The 22234-nt window shown below is 33.4% G+C and overlaps 1 protein-coding gene across 2 annotated transcripts in view; it reads left to right on the top strand.

Moving 5' to 3' along the window:
* TET1 (tet methylcytosine dioxygenase 1) overlaps window positions 1-22234 on the top strand; it is a 108123-nt gene that overhangs the window by 61197 nt on the left and 24692 nt on the right. For both annotated transcript variants that reach the window (XM_015592297.2, XM_025049409.1), the window contains 3 exons: window positions 1168-3499; window positions 6926-7016; window positions 7562-7655. In XM_015592297.2, coding sequence (XP_015447783.1) covers window positions 1168-3499; window positions 6926-7016; window positions 7562-7655 — 2517 coding nt within the window. The remainder of the gene's footprint in view (window positions 1-1167; window positions 3500-6925; window positions 7017-7561; window positions 7656-22234) is intronic.

Raw genomic sequence — 22234 nt, 5'->3', positions numbered from 1 at the left:
TCAAGGTTTTAAAAAAATAAGAGTAAGAGAGGGGAGTAGGAAGTGATTGCTTAATGGGTACCAGATCTCTTATGGTGATGAACATATTCTGGAATAAGACAGAAGCAATTTTTGCACAATGGTATGAATATACTAAAAACCACTGAATGGTAGTTTTAAATGATAACATAGTGAATTTTCTTTTATGGACATTTCATCTCAAAAAAATTTTTTTCAAGAGGTTGTATCACTATCCACCCACCAGAATGACTGAAGCAAAAAGACCAAAAATAATAATTGTTAATAAGAATGTAGAACAATTGGAGCTCTCATAATTCCCACTGGGAGTGTATATAGATAACCACTTTTGAAAATTTTTTGCTGTCTCCTAAAACTGAAGCTATATACACATATATACACACTCTATGACCCAGCACTTTCACACCACCCAGTATATGTATGTGTTTACCAAAAGATAACAGTAATATGCAAGAGCACTGTACTTGTAATAGCCCAAAACTAAAAAAGACCTAATGTCCCTCTACAGTGGAATAGATAAATACATTGTAGTACATTCAATGAATTACTATACAGAAACAAGAATTAATGGATTACAAGTATACTTTGCAATATGAATGAATCTCACAAATACAATTTTGAGTATAAGGAAGTCATATAAAGTTTGAAAATAAGCAAACGAAATCTGTGGTAAATTTTAAAGCAATGGTTATCCTTTGGCGATGGAGTGATGACTAGATGGAAGTTTCTTGGTTGTAATCTGGGCAGATTGGTGTTCGTTATGTGAAAATTCAACAAGCTATATACTTATGATTTGTCCATTTTTTGTGTGTGTATGTTCTACTTCAGTGCAGTTTGCATTAAAATTGTAGATACTGCCCATTGAACAGTACCAATTTAAAAATATTTTTAAAATTTATTTAAAAAACAAATGTGTATACCAAAATAATAACTAACAGGCATGGAATTATATTAGTTTCTACTTCTCTGTTTTCCTTTCTCCATATACACCTTTTACTGGTATTTTATGACTTCTGAACATGCTAAAAGCAAAAATAATATTTTTTTCTGGGACTTCACATCTAGTTGTTATTAAATTCTAAAGTTCCTATGCCTCTTATTCAGATATTTAAGTGGATAATATGAGTATTTGCTATGTTTATTTTACAGGCAGATTTTGACAACAAACCAGTAAATGGCCCCAAGTCAGAATCCATGGAATACAGTAGATGTGGTCATGGGGAAGAACAGAGATTGAAATTGAACCTACATCCCCTTGAAAATGTAACTAAAAATGAAGAAAGTATGACAGGTATTGAAGTGGAGAAGTGGACACAAAACAAGAAATCACATTTAACTGATCATGTCAAAGGAGAGGTTAAGGCAGTCGTGACAGAAGCTGAACAATTAAAAAATTCTGAAGATGACAGGAAAAAAGTCCTACTTACTGAACTCCTTGAACCTCAAAAATTGTTTCCACAATCTATAAGAAATGGCATTAAAAATGTACACTATTTACCAACTGAAACAAATGTATCTTTTAAAAAATTCAACATTGAAGAATTTGGCAAGGCGTTTGAAAACAATTCCTATAAACTCCTGAAAGACACTGCAAATCATAACAATGCCATGAGCTCCATTGCTACAAGCGCAAGCTGTGATCATCTTAAGGGGAGAAGTAATGTTTTAGTCTTCCAGAAGCCTGGCTTTAACTGCAAGTCTTTTCCAGATCCTGCAAACCTCAACTTAAATAGTCAGACTAGTACACCCAATGAAAGTGATCAACCAAAATCTCTAGAAAATATACCAAGTAAAGAACCAAAAGATGGATCTCCAGTTCAACCAAGTCTTCTATCCTTAATGAAAGATAGGAGATTAACGCTGGAGCAAGTAGTGGCTATTGAAGCTTTGACTCAGCTTTCGGAAGCCCCTTCAGAAAATTCCTCGCCATCAAAGTCAGAGAAAGATGAAGAAACAGAGCAGAGGACAGCTAGTTTGCTTAATAACTGCAAAGCTATCCTCTATTCTGTAAAAAAAGATCTCCAAGAACCAAATTTACAAGGAGAGCCACAAAGCCTTCATCACTGTCTACCTTTGGAAAAGCAAAGTTCATGCAACACGGTGGTGTTCAATGGCCAAAATATCATTTCTAAGTCACACAACAGTTTAGCTACTAACCAAGCATCTACAAAGTCACAGGAGTATTCAAAAGTCGAAAATTCAATATCTGTTTTTACATCGAATTCAAGTTCATCTAAAATTAACACCAATAAAAATGTTGCTCAAGGCAGAATTACTCTTGACAGTTGTTCCAAGAATCTGCATCAGTTGCCACCAACAAGTAATAAATTGGGGTGTTGTAACCAGTCACTGGATAGCAGTAAAAAGTTGGACTCAAAGGATAATCCATCATGTCAAGATACAGTTCATAGTAAAATAGAGGAAGATGTTGCAACACAGTTAACACAACTTGCATCGATAATAAAATTTAATTATATAAAGCCAGATGAAAAAAATGTTGAAAGTACACCAACAAACCTTGTTGCATATAACATGCAGCAAAAGTACAGTCAAGAGAAGAGCACAATACAACAGAAACCACCTTCCAGTGTTCAAAATAATCATGGCTCATCATTAACAAAGCAAAAGAATACAACCCAGAAAAAGACAAAATCTACCCCATCAAGAGATCGGCGGAAAAAGAAGCCTGCAGTCATAAATTGTCAAGAAAATGATCAGAAAAAGCAGGAACAGTTGTCATATGAGTACAGTAAGTTACATGATATCTGGATAGCATCTAAATTTCAGAGATTTGGTCAATTTGGTCCACATGATTTTCCTGTTCTGTTGGGAAAAATTCCTCCTGTAAGTAAATTATGGAAACCACTGACTCAAACAAGTTCAGCATTAGAACACAAAAAATTATTTCCTCCACTCACTCAGATAAAATTTGAGCGATACTATCCTGAATTAGCACAGGAAAAAATGATGAAGGTTGATCCATTGGATTCTCTCCCTATATCCCAGTTGAAAACAGAATCCAATGGGCAGGCGTTTACAGGAAAAGTTTATAATTCTCAGGTACAGCCAACAGTGAATGTCAATCAGAATGCTCATCTTTTACTCCAACCTTCCTCTCCAACTAACCAGTGTGCTAATGTGATGGCTGATGATGACCAAACACAGTTCCAGCAGGATGTTAAAGATCAACTCATGCATCAGAGACTGCCAACTTTGCCTGGGATCTCTCATGAGACCCCCTTACTGGACCCAGCACAAATTCTCAGGAATGTGAATGTAGTATGTTCAGGTGGAATTGCAGTAGTTTCTACCAAAAGTGAAGAGGATGTCTGTTTATCTAGTGTTGGAGCATCAGAATTTTCCCCAGCAGAGAATACACAGAAAAGTTTTAATGATTATGCCATGAGCTTCTTTACTAATCCTACAAAAAACCTGGTGTCCACAACGAAAGATTCCGAATTGCCAACCTGCAACTGTCTTGGTAAGTGTGATTTTAGTGTGTTTCTTCTTAATTTTACATACATTAAAATTGACTCAAGTCATGACTGAATCAAGTTTTGGTTTATATTTTATATGTGGCCTTTTTGCCCCATTCATATTCTAGCTAAGATGGACTAAATAATTCTATACCCATTTTTCTGTGGGACCTTTATTGATTCTGCTTAGATAAATGGGAAATTCAACTCATAATTTGGAAACTTTCTCAAGTGGAAAATTTGCTGATTACTCTCAAGGCTAAAATGTCTCTCAAGTTGTGTATTGTGCACATCATAAGAATAAATTCCCTTAATACTTTGTTACAGTTTATTTTTCCTCTGTTCAAAAGAATTTTAACCTGTAAGCTTTTTGCTTAAAAAAATATATTTTTTATTGTGAGAAAAAACTTGCATACAGAGAATATAAAAAAACATGTGTACAACTTAACAAATAACCATACATAGTATCTGTGTGATTGCTACCCCAGTCGAGAACTTGAACTGATTTATTTTCAGTGCCTATTGCTTTTATGTTCTGTAATATAAAGGGTGTGCCTGTAAATGAGAAAACTCCATAAATTTGGCCAGTTGAAGAATTTGCAAACATTTTGGAGTTTTAAAACATTAAATTGTTGAATAAATATTGATTTTCTATTTCAAAAAAAAAAAAAAACCAACAAATAGGTTTGTGCAAATAGCTGAGTCATGGACCAATTTCTAACTAATGTATTTGTATATTTTGTGCCTTAGGAGTCACTGAAAGAGAATATTCAGAAACTAACAATTAGAAGTTTTATCAGTGTTTTAAAAGCCCTGAGAAAATCTTGCTGGAGTAAAGATTCTCAGGCAGGCCTTATGAGAAATTTGCTCAATATTTGAAACATATGGAAGCTTAATTGAATCCTGTTACTGATTAGACACTGTCTATGGTAAAATTTCATGTAAGTGCTCAAATATAAGAAGAAACTTGTTTACTCGAATACGGTTGTAAAATAGGGAGATTAAATAGATTGTGTCATTAAAGTTTGTTAGGCTGGTAAAACCCCATTATTTCAGCTTTTATACAACTTATAATAGGACAGAATTTGTAAAATAACCTGTTTTGAACTCGCATAAGTTTAATTCTTCAAAGTTTTACTTAAAATATGGCCCCAAATCACAAAGACTCAAGATTTGCTTTGAATAAAAGCAGTCTTTTTACTAGAAGCAGGTGGTACATACCAGAATGGGTAGTTAAAGAATTGTTTGGAAGGGTAAAGTATATCATTCTGATATATATATATATATTACCACAATAGAAAAAATAGTGAAATATAGCGATGACTTTTAGTTCTTTATTATTCAGATTACATTTGACATTCTGAAATGAATCCTTCCATTTCTCTACTCATCATTCAACACACAGTTTTGACAGCCTACCATGTGCCAGGAACCAAGGACAGGCTCTATTGAAAAGGAACTCACAATCTGGAAAGGACGACAATTCTGTCTGAGTGGGGTTGAATTGGGAGAATAAGAGGTCTTGGACCAAGGATAGAAGAGTGTAAAAATGATAATGGCTCCTATTCCAGATCTTTATTGCAAGTCTGATACTGTGCCATGTCCTTGACTTGTTATATTCATAACAATTTTACAAAGGAAAGGCTTATTATTTCTATTTTACAAATGAGGAAATTGAGTCACAAAGAAGTTCACAGCTAGTAAATGACTAAGCTGGAATTCAGAAATAGGCAGTCCCAATTCGAGAGCCTGTGTTTATAAACTTCATTCTTTGTCCTTTCGAAAATCTGAAGTAAGAAAGAGATAGTATTTTTCTAAGTATCATTACAAATGGGAAAAATATACCTGAACTAGTCTAATTGTATCAATAGGATGATAATCTAGTTTCAGGACCACTTCCTTATAACTACTAACTAGCCACAATGTAGGAGCTGAGACAGTCAGGCATTTAAAATTTATTGAGTATCTACAGTGGATCTGGAACTGTTTTTATACACTGCCACTTACAGGTTTTCCTCTAATCATTACACGTGAGGTTATTGTTATTGTGCAGAAATGGAAATTTGAAGAAGAGAAACAAAAAACAGACTCACTCAGAAATCATCCCAAGTAGGACCATCCTCTCTAAGGGTAAAGGATTTCCATGGAGGTATTATGTTCTAGCAAAGTAGGAGTAATTAACCTTTCTATCAGAGTTCCTCATATTTACTACTATTGGGCATTTTAGATGTAATAATTCTTTATTGTAGGAGAGCTGTCTTAGGCATTATAGGCTGTTTAGTGGCATCCCTGGCCTCTACCCACTAGATACCAGTAATACACACAGATGCACACGCGCGCGCGCGTGCACACACACACACACCTGCCCAGTTGTCAAAACCAATAACATCGCCAAATGTTCAGAAAGAAAAATCACCCCTGGTTAAGAACCACTGTTCTAGATCACCAATAATAAGTTAAAATCTATTCAATATATCTTGCTTTAGAAGCCTCAGAAGTAATCCTAAATCGTATTTGATATCTAATCAAAATGGTTCAATAATGACTTTTTGGTGTAGGTGCACCATGGTGAGAAATACATTCTGCAGTGATTCTAGTTAGCATGATTCTAAGAGTCTGAGTTAAAAATAATGTTTTCTAAGACATTAATTCACACTCAAAAAATTCACATGAAACAAATATGATACAAATGTCTTCTTAAGTCTCATTCTCTAAAGATAAAACCTCTGTTACAGTTTTTCTACATGAATTAACATTATTACTGATTTTAATTTTGATTCATATTTTACAAAATTTAGTTCTTTTAAAACATTATTTGTGCAGTTTGCTTTTTTACCTAAATAAATTCTTAGATTTTTGTTTTAATAGCTTTATTATATTCCACTATATAAAGATCCTTAATTTATTTATCCTATCACTTATGGATATATGTTAAGGGTGAGGGTTTTTTTTTAATATCATAAATAATTGTAATTAGGAACATTCTGTGTACATTTGCATTATAAGTACATAATTGTGCAGATGTATAGTAGAACAAATTCTTAGTGCAATTGCTAGGCTCAGTTTTAATAAGATTCTGAGGCCATGCTTTTAATATGTATTGCTCTTACATAATTTTTAATTTTGCACCTCAATTATTATAGATATTTTTAAAGCAGGAGATAGAAGAGTAAATATGACCCACATCTTAAAGTATGTTTTTCATCCTCTGATTTTTAGAGGAAGAATACATTAGTTAAGAGCAGAAAGAAAGAAACGAGTTAAATTCCAGGGCCTATTGCCCTATACTTTAATTATTAAAGCTTACAAAAGCCTTTCAAGATTCATTGTTCTGAATTGAAAAAAAAAATTTTTTTTAATAAAAATAACTCCTCCTTGCCCCTATGCAATTCTGTAAAACTTTGGGTCTAATAATCTTATTCCTTCCACAGATCGAGTTATACAAAAAGACAAAGGCCCATATTATACACACCTTGGGGCAGGACCAAGTGTTGCTGCTGTCAGGGAAATCATGGAGAATAGGTGAGGAAATATACTTCCCTGTTAAAATCATTCATTATTGTGGACCATACTCAATGCAGAGAAATTATCTCTGGGAACAAACATGAGGTGAATGGAAAACCTTCAGGAGTATGAATTGGATGTTTCTTAGGGCCCAGGAAAAGAATAGTTTCCTGGTTCCCTGCTGAGTCACTCATCACATGAGCTATTGGGCACTCAACAAGACATTCCCAAAGCAAGACTGTCTTTGTTAAATTCAGAAATATTTGTTTTTACATTATTGTATAATAATGGTAGAAATAGTTTAAATTACCTCCATAAACACTGCAGTCACATTCTTTTAGTCTGTATTGGAGCCAGGCCCTTTTTTAAAAGACTGATCTTTAAGGATAATTAAACAACTGGATAACAAATAAAATATCTGCCACACAAAAGTGAATTTTTAATGAGAATAAATTGTGAGGAATGTTTAATTTTTGTGCTTCTGCAAATCTATATTTTATGCACATTAAGATGTTAAAAGTGTATAGTGCAATTATTTTCCTTTCACTGTGTTTTGTACTCAGGTACGGGCAGAAAGGAAACGCAGTAAGGATAGAAATAGTAGTGTATACGGGGAAAGAAGGAAAAAGCTCTCATGGGTGTCCAATCGCTAAGTGGGTAAGTGTTTTGTATTTATACATTTCTCAAAATGGGATTTGTTCCACATATAAAATAAATCTTTTCCCCATGAAAATGTGGACTAGAAAAGTACCCACTTCCATTATTTCCAAGGAAATAATAAGGATGCTATCTGTCTTAGCCTGGGCTTTTTGCGTTAAATGAATGAAAGGGTATAGCTCTTCCTAGTTGTTACCCCATGATGTTCTTCATCTCCCAAGGTCACCACTTTTGTCAGTTTCTTGTGTACTTTTATAGACCATTCAAAGCATTCATAATTAGACAACATAAATAAATGGTACTAACCTATACATACTGATTTATACCTTATTTTTATCAGTTACTGTATTTTGAAAGTATTTCTAATTCAGTATCCATAGGGCCACCTTAATGAGGATAATGTATTATCGAAAATGAAACCAGATTTCTTACAACATATTCCCCAAATTGTTTCTATGACTACTTTAAGTTCTGAGAAAATACAGAGCTATAAGAACTGGATTCAGCTTCGTTAGTAAGTTCTCAACTGAAAAACAGGTTCATAGCCAAATGTATATTTTCAGTAGGATATTCACATCCAAAAGGATATTAACCAGTTTATTTGGGATTCCTGGCCATAGAATCATTTGAAGTCCCTGTGCTATCATTTGTTAATAATTGTGATAAATATAATAATGATAAAATAATTACTACCTTTTATTATGTGTCAGGCACTATGTTAAGATCATGACATATATTTCCTCATAAATCCTCATAGAGGTGCTCTCTTCTGATTCTGGGAAAGGTAAAAGCTATTATTTCTATACCCCTTTCAGAGTAAAGCATTAAATGCAAAATGGAGATAGAGTTAACCCTAAGACAGTTGCTATACTCTTATTACTGTAGTAGACTGTCTTTTTCATTTTTTAGCCTTCGAAAGGTGAATAGCAGTGACAAGCACAAGAGCTGGACACTGAATACAAATGTTTTAGAATACTTTGTTTCTTCAGTCTTTTTGAAGCAGTCTTGTCAAAATACGGATAAGATCAAAGAACTGGGATGTACCTTATTTAGTCAATTATCTTAGATTTGGTAAAATATACAGATCTTAAGTTAGCACATATCAAGAAATTATTCATATGTCTATAACACAACCCAAATAATGATATAAATCATTCTAGCACTCGAGAAGGCTCCCTTGTGGCCCCTCCCAGTCAATGACTCCACATAAAAATAACCACTATTTTGACCTTTATCACTATAAAGGTCTTTTTTATTAACTCCATATAACTAGGATCATATAGTATGTACTCTCATGTGTCTACTCTTTTCACTCAACATTTATAGAACATGGGTTTAATGGCTGGAGCTCCAACAGCCATCTGGAACCAGGAATTGACCTGATAGTGGAAGGTTTGTACTAGGATGGTGGGAAGAATCATAGGAGTCTGAGTCCCTGATGATACCTGCAGAGCTGCCACACCAACCTCAGGCCTTCTTAAACTCGAATTTCTTTAACATGAGAGGGAATTTTTTTTTTTACTTGTTTAAAACCAGTTATTTTGGGATTTTATAATTAAATTCTAACCAATATACTTGATTGAAATTTTTTACAATGTGAGGGAATTTTGGAAGAAAAAAAAAACAATTTAAGAATGAGATAAGTGAAGGAACTTGTGCTTATTGAATACTTTCTTATTGCCAGACACTGGGCTAGATAATGGGGTTACATACATGAATGAAGTTCTACCAGTCATTTCATTTTGTAGATGAGAAGAAATTGGCCCAGAGTCACATCTGCCATCACAAACACATTTTGAGACTAGACTTACTGACTAAATTTCACTTTTATCCTCTAGTAACACAAATGTTTGCTAGAGTCACTTTGCCTCTCAAGAATAAATAACATTTCCCAAAGTGCTCCCCTAGAAGTCTAAAACATTTCCTAAAATTTCTATCATGTGAATGGTCAGGATGAGACTGGAATTGGTGGTGGTGAACTATTATTTCCTCACTTCATGGATAGACTTCTTGTCCTGATTTTCACACTGTTTCAACTCAGCTACAAATGTTAAGTACTTTTCCAAATTTCCACAAAACACTCATATAAGTCAGTATCCATCCGTAAGAGTTTTGGTAAAGTGATATCTAAACAGCTAGAGTGATCTTCATTTTTATTTTATTCATTTTTCTGAAAAGGTAATAAAGTTGATTAAAAATATTTTGAAGTTGGAGATAATATGCAGACTGCCCATTTTTCTTTTGGATTATTAGTCTTCTGTTGATTTTGTAAGAACTCCTTTAGGAAGCTGACCATTTGTGATCAAAGTTGCAAATATATTTCCTCAATTTATCATTGTTTTTAACATTCGTATTTTTAAAGTGACATTAAAAATTAACTTAAAAGATGAAAATTTTTTTCATCTTTTCTTCTATGGCTTTAGTGTATTATATCTTAATTAGAAAAATCTTTACCACATCTAGCTTATAAAAAGTTCTCCCATTTTCTTTTTATAGTATTTTAATGCCTTCATTTTTTCTACATTTAACTATTTTATCCATTTTGTGTGTAGAATGTTAGTAACAATTTATTTTTCTAGATGACTATACTCAATTATCTTGTCTGTCTTTTCTGTACTGATTTGTATTTGTTTATATTAGATTTCTATTCATTACATCACTGTTATGTCTCTCTTGTACCACTATTAAATCATTCTAATTATTTAGGTTTTATAATATGTTTTAATATCTGATGGAGCTAATTCTTTCTTTTAATTTTTCTCAGATTTCCTGACTATTCTTGCCTTGTTTTTTTTTCCATTTCAGCTTATAATCACCTTATCTAATTATAAGAATAAAGTCCTATTGGTATTTTTTTGGAATCACATTACACAGATAATTTGAAGAATTTACATCTTTTTGATGTATAGTCTTCCTATCCTACATATCATGCCTTTCCATTTGCTAATGCCTTCTTTTATTCTTCGAGTGTGTTTTAAAGGTTTGTTCCCATAGAGTTTACATATTTCTTATTTTTCCAGTTTTTTTCTCTTATGTATCTGAGATATACAATCATGTAAACTATTCTTGTTTCCAGATTTTATACTTCTTATTTCTTTCATTGGATCCAGTTCATCTAACCAGACTAACTCCAATTTCACATTGCTTTAAATATGGCCTCCTTATCTTATTCCTCCTTATTGGGAATCTTTCGAAGTCTTTTCATTATGAATGAATCATCAGGGAAGGCCTCTCTGGGGAGGGAACATTTAAGCTGACATCTGAGTGACAAAAAAGGAGCTGAGCATGCAAAGAATACCCTCAAGAGTGCAAGGAAGAGCATTCCTAAGCAAAGAAAACAGCAAGTGCAAAGGTCAAGCAAGAGAGTACATTCTTTAATAAGCTAAAAGGAGTCCAGTGAAGTTGAGGAGGTAGAGAATGGAACCTGGTGAGGGTAAAAGGTAGGTAGAAAGCAGAGCATTAATGGTTTTTTAGGCCATAGTGAGGAGTTTGGGTTTTAGTCCAGGAACAAGCCTTTGATGTAGAATTAAGGATGTAGTATCTATCTGATTTGTGTTTTATAAAAAGCATTCTAAGGAATTAATTGATAAAATCCATATTAGTCATCTTTTGCTGCTTTATAGTTTACTTCAAAATTTAGTAGCTTTGAGCAACAAACATTTGTGGGTCAGTAATCTGAGCATAGCTTAGCAGGGTGCTTCTGGGAGAAGGTCTCTCATGAGGTTGCAGTCACCTGAAAACTTGGCTGGGGAGTTTGAGGTGGAGCTGGAGGATCTACTTCCTAGGTCATTTGCAGGAGCCTTTAGTTCCTTGAAGGCTGTTTGCTAGAGGCCTCATTTCCTTATAAGATTTTTTAAAGTACTTTTTCATGTCATGGCAGCTTGGTTTCCCCCTGAGTGAGTCAGTCAAAAGATCATATGAAGGAAGCCACAAGTCTTTTGTGACATTAGCTTTGGAAGTTGCTACACAAGTGAGCCCTATTCAGTATAGGAGAGTATTATGCAAGGGAATAAATACCAGGTGGTGGTGATCATTGAGGACATCTTGGAGACTACTTACCATGTATTTCTTCTTCACTAAAAATATCAACATGTTATGAACACTACATAGGCTTAGTAAAATATAGGTATCTTAGTCCTAGCCAATATATCTAATATCTAATACATCTAATCTATCTGCCATAGCCCTATTTTTCTCTAAAGAAGAAATCCTTTAGTTTGTGAATCTTCATTCACAAAATAATGCTGTTAAGCATTAACATTGTTCATTATAGAATATACCAACAAAAAAGTCCATGAAATGGACTTCTTACCTATAATTATAAAATGAACATTCATGAAACAACTACCCAGGTCAAAAATAGAGCATCACTAGATTCCCAGAATCCCCAAGAACCTCCCATGCTGACTTCTGTGGTAAAAAAATTTTTTGCTTTTCTCCATTTATGTATTTCTCAACAATATAATTTTACTTTGCTTTGTTCTTTTGTCTCTTGCTCCCACATAGTATCTTGCACATTTGCTGAAATAAATGGCAGAGATTGGTTCCCAATATTTGGTACCGATAGTTGACATAGGTACGGTAATCTGTATCTGAATTCTTTATTTATTTGCCTATTAAGTAGCAAAGGCTAAAAATATCTTCAAGATGGTAGCTGGGTTGAGTGGTGGGACCTTAGATGATTCTTCCTTCCTTCCTTTCAAACCTCTCTAATGTAATAATAATTCACTGATAGAATTTTGATATACTTCTATTTTTTTTTACAAAAACAAGTATGAAGTCTGCAGCTTAAAGATTTTTGGCAATAACTTTCTGTTGAAGTCTTCTTATTAGTTCAACTCTTCTTCAAGGATTCTTAGGTACAAAGAAGAGTATTTAGCATTTTCCATGAAGCAGCTGTAGCAAAATTGCTTTCTTATTTTCTCTTTTACAATATTTATCAGAATAAATGGAATATTGTGGTACATAGTGATATATATCTGGCACTTTTCATAAATACAGAAGCAATCCAGAGATAAAGAATGAACTATAGCATGGTTGCTATGCAACTTAATGAAAATTTTGATATCTAATGACAATTCAAAAGTATAATCTTGATAACAAAACCAAGAATTGATTCTGTTTATCTGTGAAAAAGAAATAGGTCTCATAAATGATTATGTGTTTTAGAAAAAAATAATGGTAATCAAACTTTACTTTTTGCAAATTTTCCAAGTTATCTTATTTAAAATAATCATATTGTTCATTGTTAGTGCCTGGAGCAATGCCCAGCACATAGTCAACACTTAATAAATTTTCGTTGAATGAATGACTATGAAGATTAAATAAATAAGACTTTTAGAATATTGAATATTTTGAATTAGAATTGGTATCTTGAAATGGTGTTGCTGTGGTATTCATTATTAGCTCTTCTGAGGCATGGATACTTTTTCGTATTAGAACTATTAGTCTGCTAAAGTTGTCCACCCCAAACTTGAACTTTTGATAGATGTTAAATAAAAAATAGAAAGAATAAGGTCTCTCAATAGTCTACATAGTTTTTAGGACTTTACAAGCAGATTATTTTTAATAACGCTAGGGCAATTAAGTCTTACATGTGGTTGCTTTATGCAGGCAGGAATGAAGTAAAAGAAAGGGTGAGAGGAAATGAAGATCAATTATTTTAAATTAAGGAATCTAATAAACATTCAACTAGTGGATTGCATTGCTCCAGATTTACTTTTCATCTTGCACAGTGTACATTTGTGTATATTAATATCAAACTAACTTAAACATTGTGTGATTTTATGCACATTTATTCATCTCTGTGTGCATACTTGTTGAAGTAAAAGAAAGGGTGAGAGGAAATGAAGATCAATTATTTTAAATTAAGGAATCTAATAAACATTCAACTAGTGGATTGCATTGCTCCAGATTTACTTTTCATCTTGCACAGTGTACATTTGTGTATATTAATATCAAACTAACTTAAACATTGTGTGATTTTATGCACATTTATTCATCTCTGTGTGCATACTTGTTTTTTAATAGTGCTTTTTTTTTTTTTTTCTATTTTTATTGTGCTAAACTTACTTCCTTTTCTTAAAGGAGTTTAATTGCTTCTCTTTTTAATGGTCACACACAAAATGCCTAAGAGCAAATTGTAACTGGGCAGCACAACTTTCTGAGCCATTCTCGCATTATTTTGCCTTTACTCTTAACACTGTTTTATTCTTTTCTTGAAATGTTTCTTTGCTAGGTGGTCATTAACACTCCCCCATAATTGTTGGCCTTTGGCAGATATTTTGTACCCTTTTCTCTGTTGTCACTTTGTTTCTTGTCAGGGACTAGTTATCTTTTTTTTGCTTTTTGCAGTTTCTTGGATACACTAGACTCTATTAACTTTCTCTCTGTATTACTCTCCTCTCCCCAACTGAGCCTTTGTGGTGATAGCAGGAGTAAGGAGAAGAATTCAAACAAGCTGCCCAGATAGCTCCTATGCCGGAGTGATTCACATCAAGCACCAGTTGATGGGACTCCTCTATAGGATTATTTAGTAATCAGTATAACACGTGTGGCAATGAACATGTAAAAGTAAAGATTTTATTGCCTATTCTGGTGGTGACCGGAGTTTTGGGGTGAGGTGTAAACTAAGCCAAAGTATCCAAAAGTTTTCAAACCATCTTGCCTAGACTTAATATAATCTTCAAAGACTTTCCTCTTTTGGTTCCTTTGTTTCGAGGTTTGGTCTAATATAAGCCTTGGTTGTCTTTGAGCTATGCCGTGGTGCTCCTTATTTCTGTGCCCAGATCAGGCACCTCTTTGTATGTTACCACATCAATATAAGAAAGGGACTAGCTAGTGTCCTGGATTATTTGTTTGGTGTCTGCATTATCTTGCTGTTGTGTGGAAACCATTTTGTGCTTCATTGATGAAAATTAGGCAAAAGCCAAGAAGTTGATGCTGTCAGTTGATGTTAAACTGATTTATATTTTTCACTGTCTGTTTTTGTTGTAAAACACATCTTTCTTCACTTAAGCCTATTGTCTGCTAACATGCCATTAGAACTACTTTCTGTTGGCTTACTCGCTTATAGAGTTCATTTTTTAAGGAAACTTTAGTCAACTATAATATACATAAAGTATACAAGTCATAAATGTATACAGCCCAGTGAAATTATACAAAATAAACACACCACAACTCAGATCAAGAAATTAATTATTATCACTAGTCCAGAACCCTGTTTCATGCACCCAGTCATTCTCCGCCCCCACTCCTCGCAAAGCTGAAGTTCATTTATTATAATATACAGGCAGCTTTAAATAATCTTGATCAATGGGTGATTTTGGGGGGGGCGGTGTTGACCACCATCATTTTGTGTTGAAAATTTTCCACTTTGTCTTTCACATGATTATCGATAAAATGAACAGTGATCTCTTTGGTAATCTACCCCGCACTTGATATCAGTGTTGCTCCTCGCTGTGATTTTAGCCTAGTCTTTCTGTGGGGCCCAGATCTTTTGTAGAGCTGGTGCAGGACCCTAGCCGCCATGGCATGTTTACAACTAAGATTGTTTTATAAGGGCTGTTTCATTTGCCTTTTATTTGCCATAATATTTCTACAATTAATACATTTAAATTTTTATTTGGTTTGACTTCAGTTAAAAATAAGTTCAAAATTAAAATAAGTATCCAAGTTGAAAATTAAAGCTCTATCTATATTAAACTAAATTTAAAATTTTTTAAATCTATTACTTTCAAATTTAAAAAATCTGTCTTAAATTTACCCACTGACACAACGATGTTTGGTAATTTGGGGTGTACTGAAACTAAGAGGATATTAGAACTTCTAGGAAAAAATGATGGACAAACTGCTAAAGCATGTTAAGCAGAAGAGTGACAAGATCAATATCGCTTGTGGTAAAAACTGATTATTCTACAACTTCCTAAATTTCAGGAAAGTTTGATTAAATAAACATGGGATTGTTTGAAAGTAGAATCTACTCAAGAGCTTTTAGCTCCTCGTTGCATACCGAAAAGGAATATATAGCTCAATTCTCCATAGGTGGTTTGGAGCCAGTATTAGAAATTATAAAGAAGGCATCTAAGAACTTGCTTAATGTAAAAAAAGACTTTGCAAAGGTAGTTTCTTTGCTTATAATACTTAGGTTAACAAATCTTTTTGTCGTTATTGTTAAAAACATTTTTTTAATAAAAAATATATTAATCTAATGGTGAAATCTATTTTATAATTGTAAACCATTTTAATTAGTAGGATTGGGTTTCTTTATAATCTGTTGTCTAATACTTTTAGCCTTAGTGCTTGGCTGTTTGTTATCTCTGTACAGAAGCTTGAAATTCTTTTTAGGTCAAGTCTATGTCACTTCCTACATGTTTTCAGAAATTTTCCATCTTGCTAAAGAAGGCTTTCCCACCCTAATATTGTAAAAATAGTGTCTCCTCATGTTTTTATAGTTTTATGTATAAATCTAGTTATTAATTTGAATTTTTTTGTTTTTGTTGTTTTAAAATTCCATTTCATTTTTTTTTACATGTCCCTTTTTGTTGACACTGTTCATTGACCCATTAGACTAGACCATTGCTAGGCTAGTACTACATTTTTTGCTATAGCTTTAAAGAAAAGTTTTAAATTTAAAAGGACAATTCTCTCTCAGTTGTTTAAAAATTATTTTTCTCGACTTGATGTTCATTTCCTACTCTTCCATCTGAACCTCAGAGACAAGGCAAATATATAGAATGAGGGATAGATTGGTGGCTAGTATCAGTGTCTTTTAATGTGTAGCCTTTCATCTAGGAACACTATTATGTTCCCCCAATTGTGCTTTTTATTTTTTAAAATAACCTTCTATTTATATTTTTTATGGTTTTATTATGACTTTTAATCTTTCTTTTTTAAAAATAGCTTTATTGAGAGTATTTGACATGCATTTTCCTGAAGATAATCCTTACTGTTATGTTTAACTCAGGCTTTAAACTAAACTTCTATTTGGTTATTGCTGGTATATGTTAAAGCTGTTGAGTCTTCAATACTTATAAGGAGCTACTTATTTTACTCTTTAAAAATCTAGTAGATTTTTCTTTGATTCTCTTGAATTTTCTAGAAAAACTATTATCTGTTTTAAAAATTTCTTCCAGTTTTGATAACACTTCTTGTTTTTTTATGACATTGTCTGTTAAATCTAAATTCACATTTAATCCTAGTAATCAAAGGCAATAGCTTGATAGCCGTTCTGTGGTTCAAATATCTACAGGTACCAACAAACACCAAAGTAATAATTCTAATCCATCAAACAAAATGCTGTGTTTACAGAAGAACAATTATAAAGTCTATATACCCGTAAGAGAAATTAGTGATTATAGTGGAAAAATAATTAAATGCTGGAATACTGTTCATTGAATAGTTTTGGAAGTGGGAGAATTAGAAAGCTGTTTAAATACTTTGTTTTTCTGTTGCCTATGTAAATATACTATGACTAGAAGCCATATTTGCCTGCTATCATAGAAACCTCTCTTGGTCTTTGAATTTCTTCCTTCTGTGCGGGAAGAATATAAAAATACTGTTAACCTACTGTTGCCTTTTAAAAATTGCAACAGTAACCTTGTTTCTCAGAACAGTCTTCTCTTCTTTTTCCACTAGTTTTTATATGCTTAGTAATGAATGGCCCTAAATCCCACTAGACTGCCAGAGTTTCATTAGAATATCCCAGGTTATCACTTTTGATCCTGGTCTAAACCTGCCTTAAGAGTTCCCAGTGGGAAATTAAGTAGGTTGTCTCTTCCAGACCAGGATATCAGAAATAGTTTAGAATATACTCTTCAGAGATGTTCATAAATAGGCTGTTGAAGCAAAATAATTTGTAACCCAGATTAAGGGGGGGGACGCTGTCATAGAAATTTAGGAAATCTTTTCCTAGTGATCATCAGACCGATCTATCATTTATCTCCACCCCTTCTATCCCAACGGTCACCAACACCTTAACTGCTAAAGAAAATTCTAGATGCTCATAACCTCTCTTCATTAGTTCAAACTATTGGCATACACTCTCCCTTCTGGGAAGCTCATTTTTTGCTTGGCTTCAGTAACACAGCTTTCCTCTCTCTCTCCTTAAAGCTTGAGTCAGCCTGCCTACAAATATGCCTTCTTAGGTGAGCTTATTCATGGTCACACCTTCAGCAGCCAGCAGTGCACCATAGTTACTATACCCAGCAATGTGCCAGCTTGAGAATGGCATATAGCAGGAGCAGGGAGGAAACCAAGAACAACATTTAGAGCTGAGGTTCCAGGAAGAGCTTTGAAGTGGTGTTGACCCTTGAGCTATATCTTAAAAACAGAACGATCATTACCTTTATGTCAGAGATCCCAGAAATAGAACCAACTATATATAATAATTTAATAAAGGGAGTTTTATAATCACAAAAGCCATCTGGTGTTGATATAATTGGCAGAATTATCCCTTAAATAACATTCTTCCCTTGTGGGGCTTGTTTTGAAAAATCTTAGAATTGCCTTTATACTATCTTTTCTCTGGTGGCGAACTCTTTTTAATCCTTTAAGAAGGGTCTCTTCCACGAAGCCTTCCCACTCTCTATACAGAGTCTGGCCCTACTTTGCACCCTTATTCATACAAACTCCTTACAAATGTCTTATATAGTAGTCCCCCTTATCTAAGGTGGATATCATCCAAGACCTCCCTGTTGGACATGTGAACCTACGGACAGTACCAAATGCTATATATTCTATGGTTTTTCCTACATTTGTACCATTTCACTTAAGGGAAGCACTTTATGGCTTCTCTTTCGCAAATCCAAATTGCCAGAGTCACTACTTTTGCTCTTTGGAGTCATTATTAAGTAAAATAAGAGTTACCTGAACACAAGCATTGCAATACCAACAAAATTGATCTGATAACTGAGATAGCTACTAAGTGACTAATGGGCCAGGAGCGTATACAGCATGTACAAGGGGGGCAAAGGGATTATTCACAGTCTGGATGAGATGAAGCAAGAGAGTGTGAGATTTCATCATGCTTCTCAGAATGGTGTGCAATTTAAAACTTATGAATTGTTTGTTTCTGAGATTTTCCATTTAATATTGTTAGACTGTTGTTAACCATAGGTAACTGAAACTGTGGATGGGGGGGACTAGTGTATATTCCCCCCAACAATATTATAATAGAAAAATGCATTGCTAATATTTTCCCCATTAGCACAAATGATGCTGTACATTTATTATTTTTTTGTACATTCACTTTTGAATTTGTATCATTTCACTTACAGTATTACTTAATCAGCTTACCAGGTGATTACAAACAATTTGCAACATATCATAATTAGACAAAGTGACATCTTCCTACCCTTGATAGTATTTTGGACTTGGCTACTAATTAATTTATCTAAGTTCACATACTTATTAATTTACATTAATTTATTTAGGATGTTGTCTAACCTTTAACATGCAGTGAATATTCATTGTCCCACTAATTGAATTTAACTGAAAGAATTTTTTCCTTTATAAAAAATTTCCCCATTGTTCATCCTCAGGTTATGCAAAGACTTACCCTTTACTCTTCTTACATTATTTCTGACAGAAGACTGTTTTTTAAATTGCTGGAGTTGGTACTTTCTTTCTGGAGATCTGCCTGTAGCTTGTGCCTTGAGCTATGACCCCAGTGATCCAGTGACCCTCTGGAGCTTGCTTGTCTTCCATTACCAAGGGCCATGAACACTTGAGTCCCAAGCTGGTATTGAGAATAAAATATGCAATGTCCCAAAACTTTGGCTAGCACCATGGAAATATTTTTTAACTTATTATTGAAATAATTTCAGACAACTCAAAAGTTGCAAGAATACTACAAGAATTCCTTACACTCTACACTGACATTTTCCAAATGTGACTTTTTACCACATTTGCTTTGCTTGAAATTTCTCTCTCCTTCCTTCTTTCTCCTTTGCCCTTCCTCCTTCTCTATTTTTCCTGAATACTCTAATAGTAATTTGTAATCATGATACCTTCTCTGTACGCCTAAATACGTGGGTGTGGTTTTTTTCATAAAAACAAGGACATTGTTTTACATAACCTCAGGACAATTATCAATGCCGATACAATATTATTATCTAACCTTTAGGTTTTATATACAATAATATCCTTTATGGAAAAAGAAAACAAATTTTTGTCCTGATTCAGAATCCAATCGGGATCACTTATTTACATTTATTTGTCACTTATCACATTTTAAATTGCAATGAAATAAATTGTCATGAAATACCTAAATAACTTAAAGACTTGTCATTCAGTAAACAGGATAGTCATTTATGTTTTTCTTTCTCAGTTGGATCAATTTTGACAAATGGAGGTGTCATTTGCTAATGCTGATGGGTTCTTGGGCTCTACTTTTGGTGTATTTTTGATGTGTGTGTGTGTGTGTAATTTTAGGGTTCATTAGAACTCATCATCCGATTATTTTATTCCATTACCATAGAACAGTTATTACTCATGAATTTGGCAAGTTCTCTTTGACATAGAATAAAAGACTTTTCAAAAACAAACAAACAAATAAAGACGGCTTCCGATTTACTGCTACTATTCAAATTGGGGCTCAACCTAGGCTCCTCTGAAACATTGTACTTTAATTATAAGCTACTTTTCAAAAGAACAAAGTGTTCATTTTTCTTTCCGAATTGGTTGCAGCACTATTTTCCCTCCATATTTGCTTTTGTTGTTTATTTCTCTAGAAATTAGTAGGTAGGAAAAAAGATTAAACATCACACTAATATCTACCCAGAACTCTTATGTTCAAATAATTTTAAGGATAGAGTGAAAATAGCAGAATGCAGGATTTAAACATAGGACAGAAATGCAGAAATATTAAGAGCAATAGCAATACAATAGATTATTAAACAGATTTAATCAGAAAGTGTATAGTTTAGTAGTTTTATATACGTTCGCATTGTTGTGAAACAGATCTCCAGAACTTTTTTCTTGCAAATCTGAGAGTCTATACCCATTAAATAACTTCTCGTTTTCCCATCACCCTAGCCCCTGGTAACCACCATTCCACTTTCTGTTTCTATGAATTTGACTACTTTAGATAATTCACATAAGTAGAATCATACTGTGTGTGTGTGTGTGTGTGTGTGTGTGTGTGTGTGTGTGTGTGACTGGCTTATTTCACTAAGCATTATATCCTCAAGCTTCATTCATGTTGTAACATGTGACAGGATTTCCTTCCTTTTTAAGTCTGAATAATATTTCATTGTGTGTATATACCAATTTTGTTTATCTATTCATCTATCAATAGACATTTGGGTTGCTTCCACCTTTTAGCTATTGTGAATAGTGATAATATCAATATGGATATGCAAATATCTGTTTAAGACCTTGTTTTCAATTCTTTTGGAAATATACTCAGAAGTGGAATTGCTGGATCACATAATAGTTCTAATTTTAATTTTTTGAGCAACTCCCACACTGTTTTCCATAGCAGTTGCTTCATTTCATAACCCCAGCAACATATGCAGTGCTTTTAAATTGTTTTTACTTTGCTAGATGACTAATAATATTGAGCGTATTTTCATATGCTCCTCATCTGTTTGTATATTCTCTTGTGTTGAGCCTATTCTATTGTGTTCTTATTACACATTTGGAGAAATTCTTTATGTATTTTGGGTAAGAATATTTTGTCAATTACATGTATTACAAATATTTCTCCCATTGTACTACTTGCCTTAATCTTTTGCTGAAATCTATTTTAAATGTTTTACCTGCTCCAATATCACGGAGATGTTTTCTTTAAAATCTTAGTTTTATTTTTCATTTTTATTTTTATTTATTTGTTTTGTTTGTTTATTTATTTATGCCTATAACACCTGGTCTCCCTAGGTGTCTCCCATCCAAGTACTAACCAGGCCTGACCCTTATTTTTCATTTTTATTTTTATTTATTTGTTTTGTTTATTTATTTATGCCTATAACACCTGGTCTCCCTAGGTGTCTCCCATCCAAGTACTAACCAGGCCTGACCCTTATTTTTCATTTTTATTTTTATTTATTTGTTTTGTTTATTTATTTATGCCTATAACACCTGGTCTCCCTAGGTGTCTCCCATCCAAGTACTAACCAGGCCTGACCCTTATTTTTCATTTTTATTTTTATTTATTTGTTTGGTTTGTTGATTTATTTATGCCTATAACACCTGGTCTCCCTAGGTGTCTCCCATCCAAGTACTAACCAGGCCTGACCCTTATTTTTCATTTTTATTTTTATTTATTTGTTTGGTTTGTTGATTTATTTATGCCTATAACACCTGGTCTCCCTAGGTGTCTCCCATCCAAGTACTAACCAGGCCTGACCCTTATTTTTCATTTTTATTTTTATTTATTTGTTTGGTTTGTTGATTTATTTATGCCTATAACACCTGGTCTCCCTAGGTGTCTCCCATCCAAGTACTAACCAGGCCTGACCCTTATTTTTCATTTTTATTTTTATTTATTTGTTTGGTTTGTTGATTTATTTATGCCTATAACACCTGGTCTCCCTAGGTGTCTCCCATCCAAGTACTAACCAGGCCTGACCCTTATTTTT

The sequence above is a fragment of the Pteropus alecto genome, unplaced genomic scaffold, assembly GCF_000325575.1.
Source record: "Pteropus alecto unplaced genomic scaffold, ASM32557v1 scaffold155, whole genome shotgun sequence".
Taxonomy (NCBI): Eukaryota; Metazoa; Chordata; class Mammalia; order Chiroptera; family Pteropodidae; genus Pteropus; species Pteropus alecto.
Note: the sequence above shows the minus strand (reverse complement) of the source record. Positions and strands in the feature narration are given on the sequence as shown.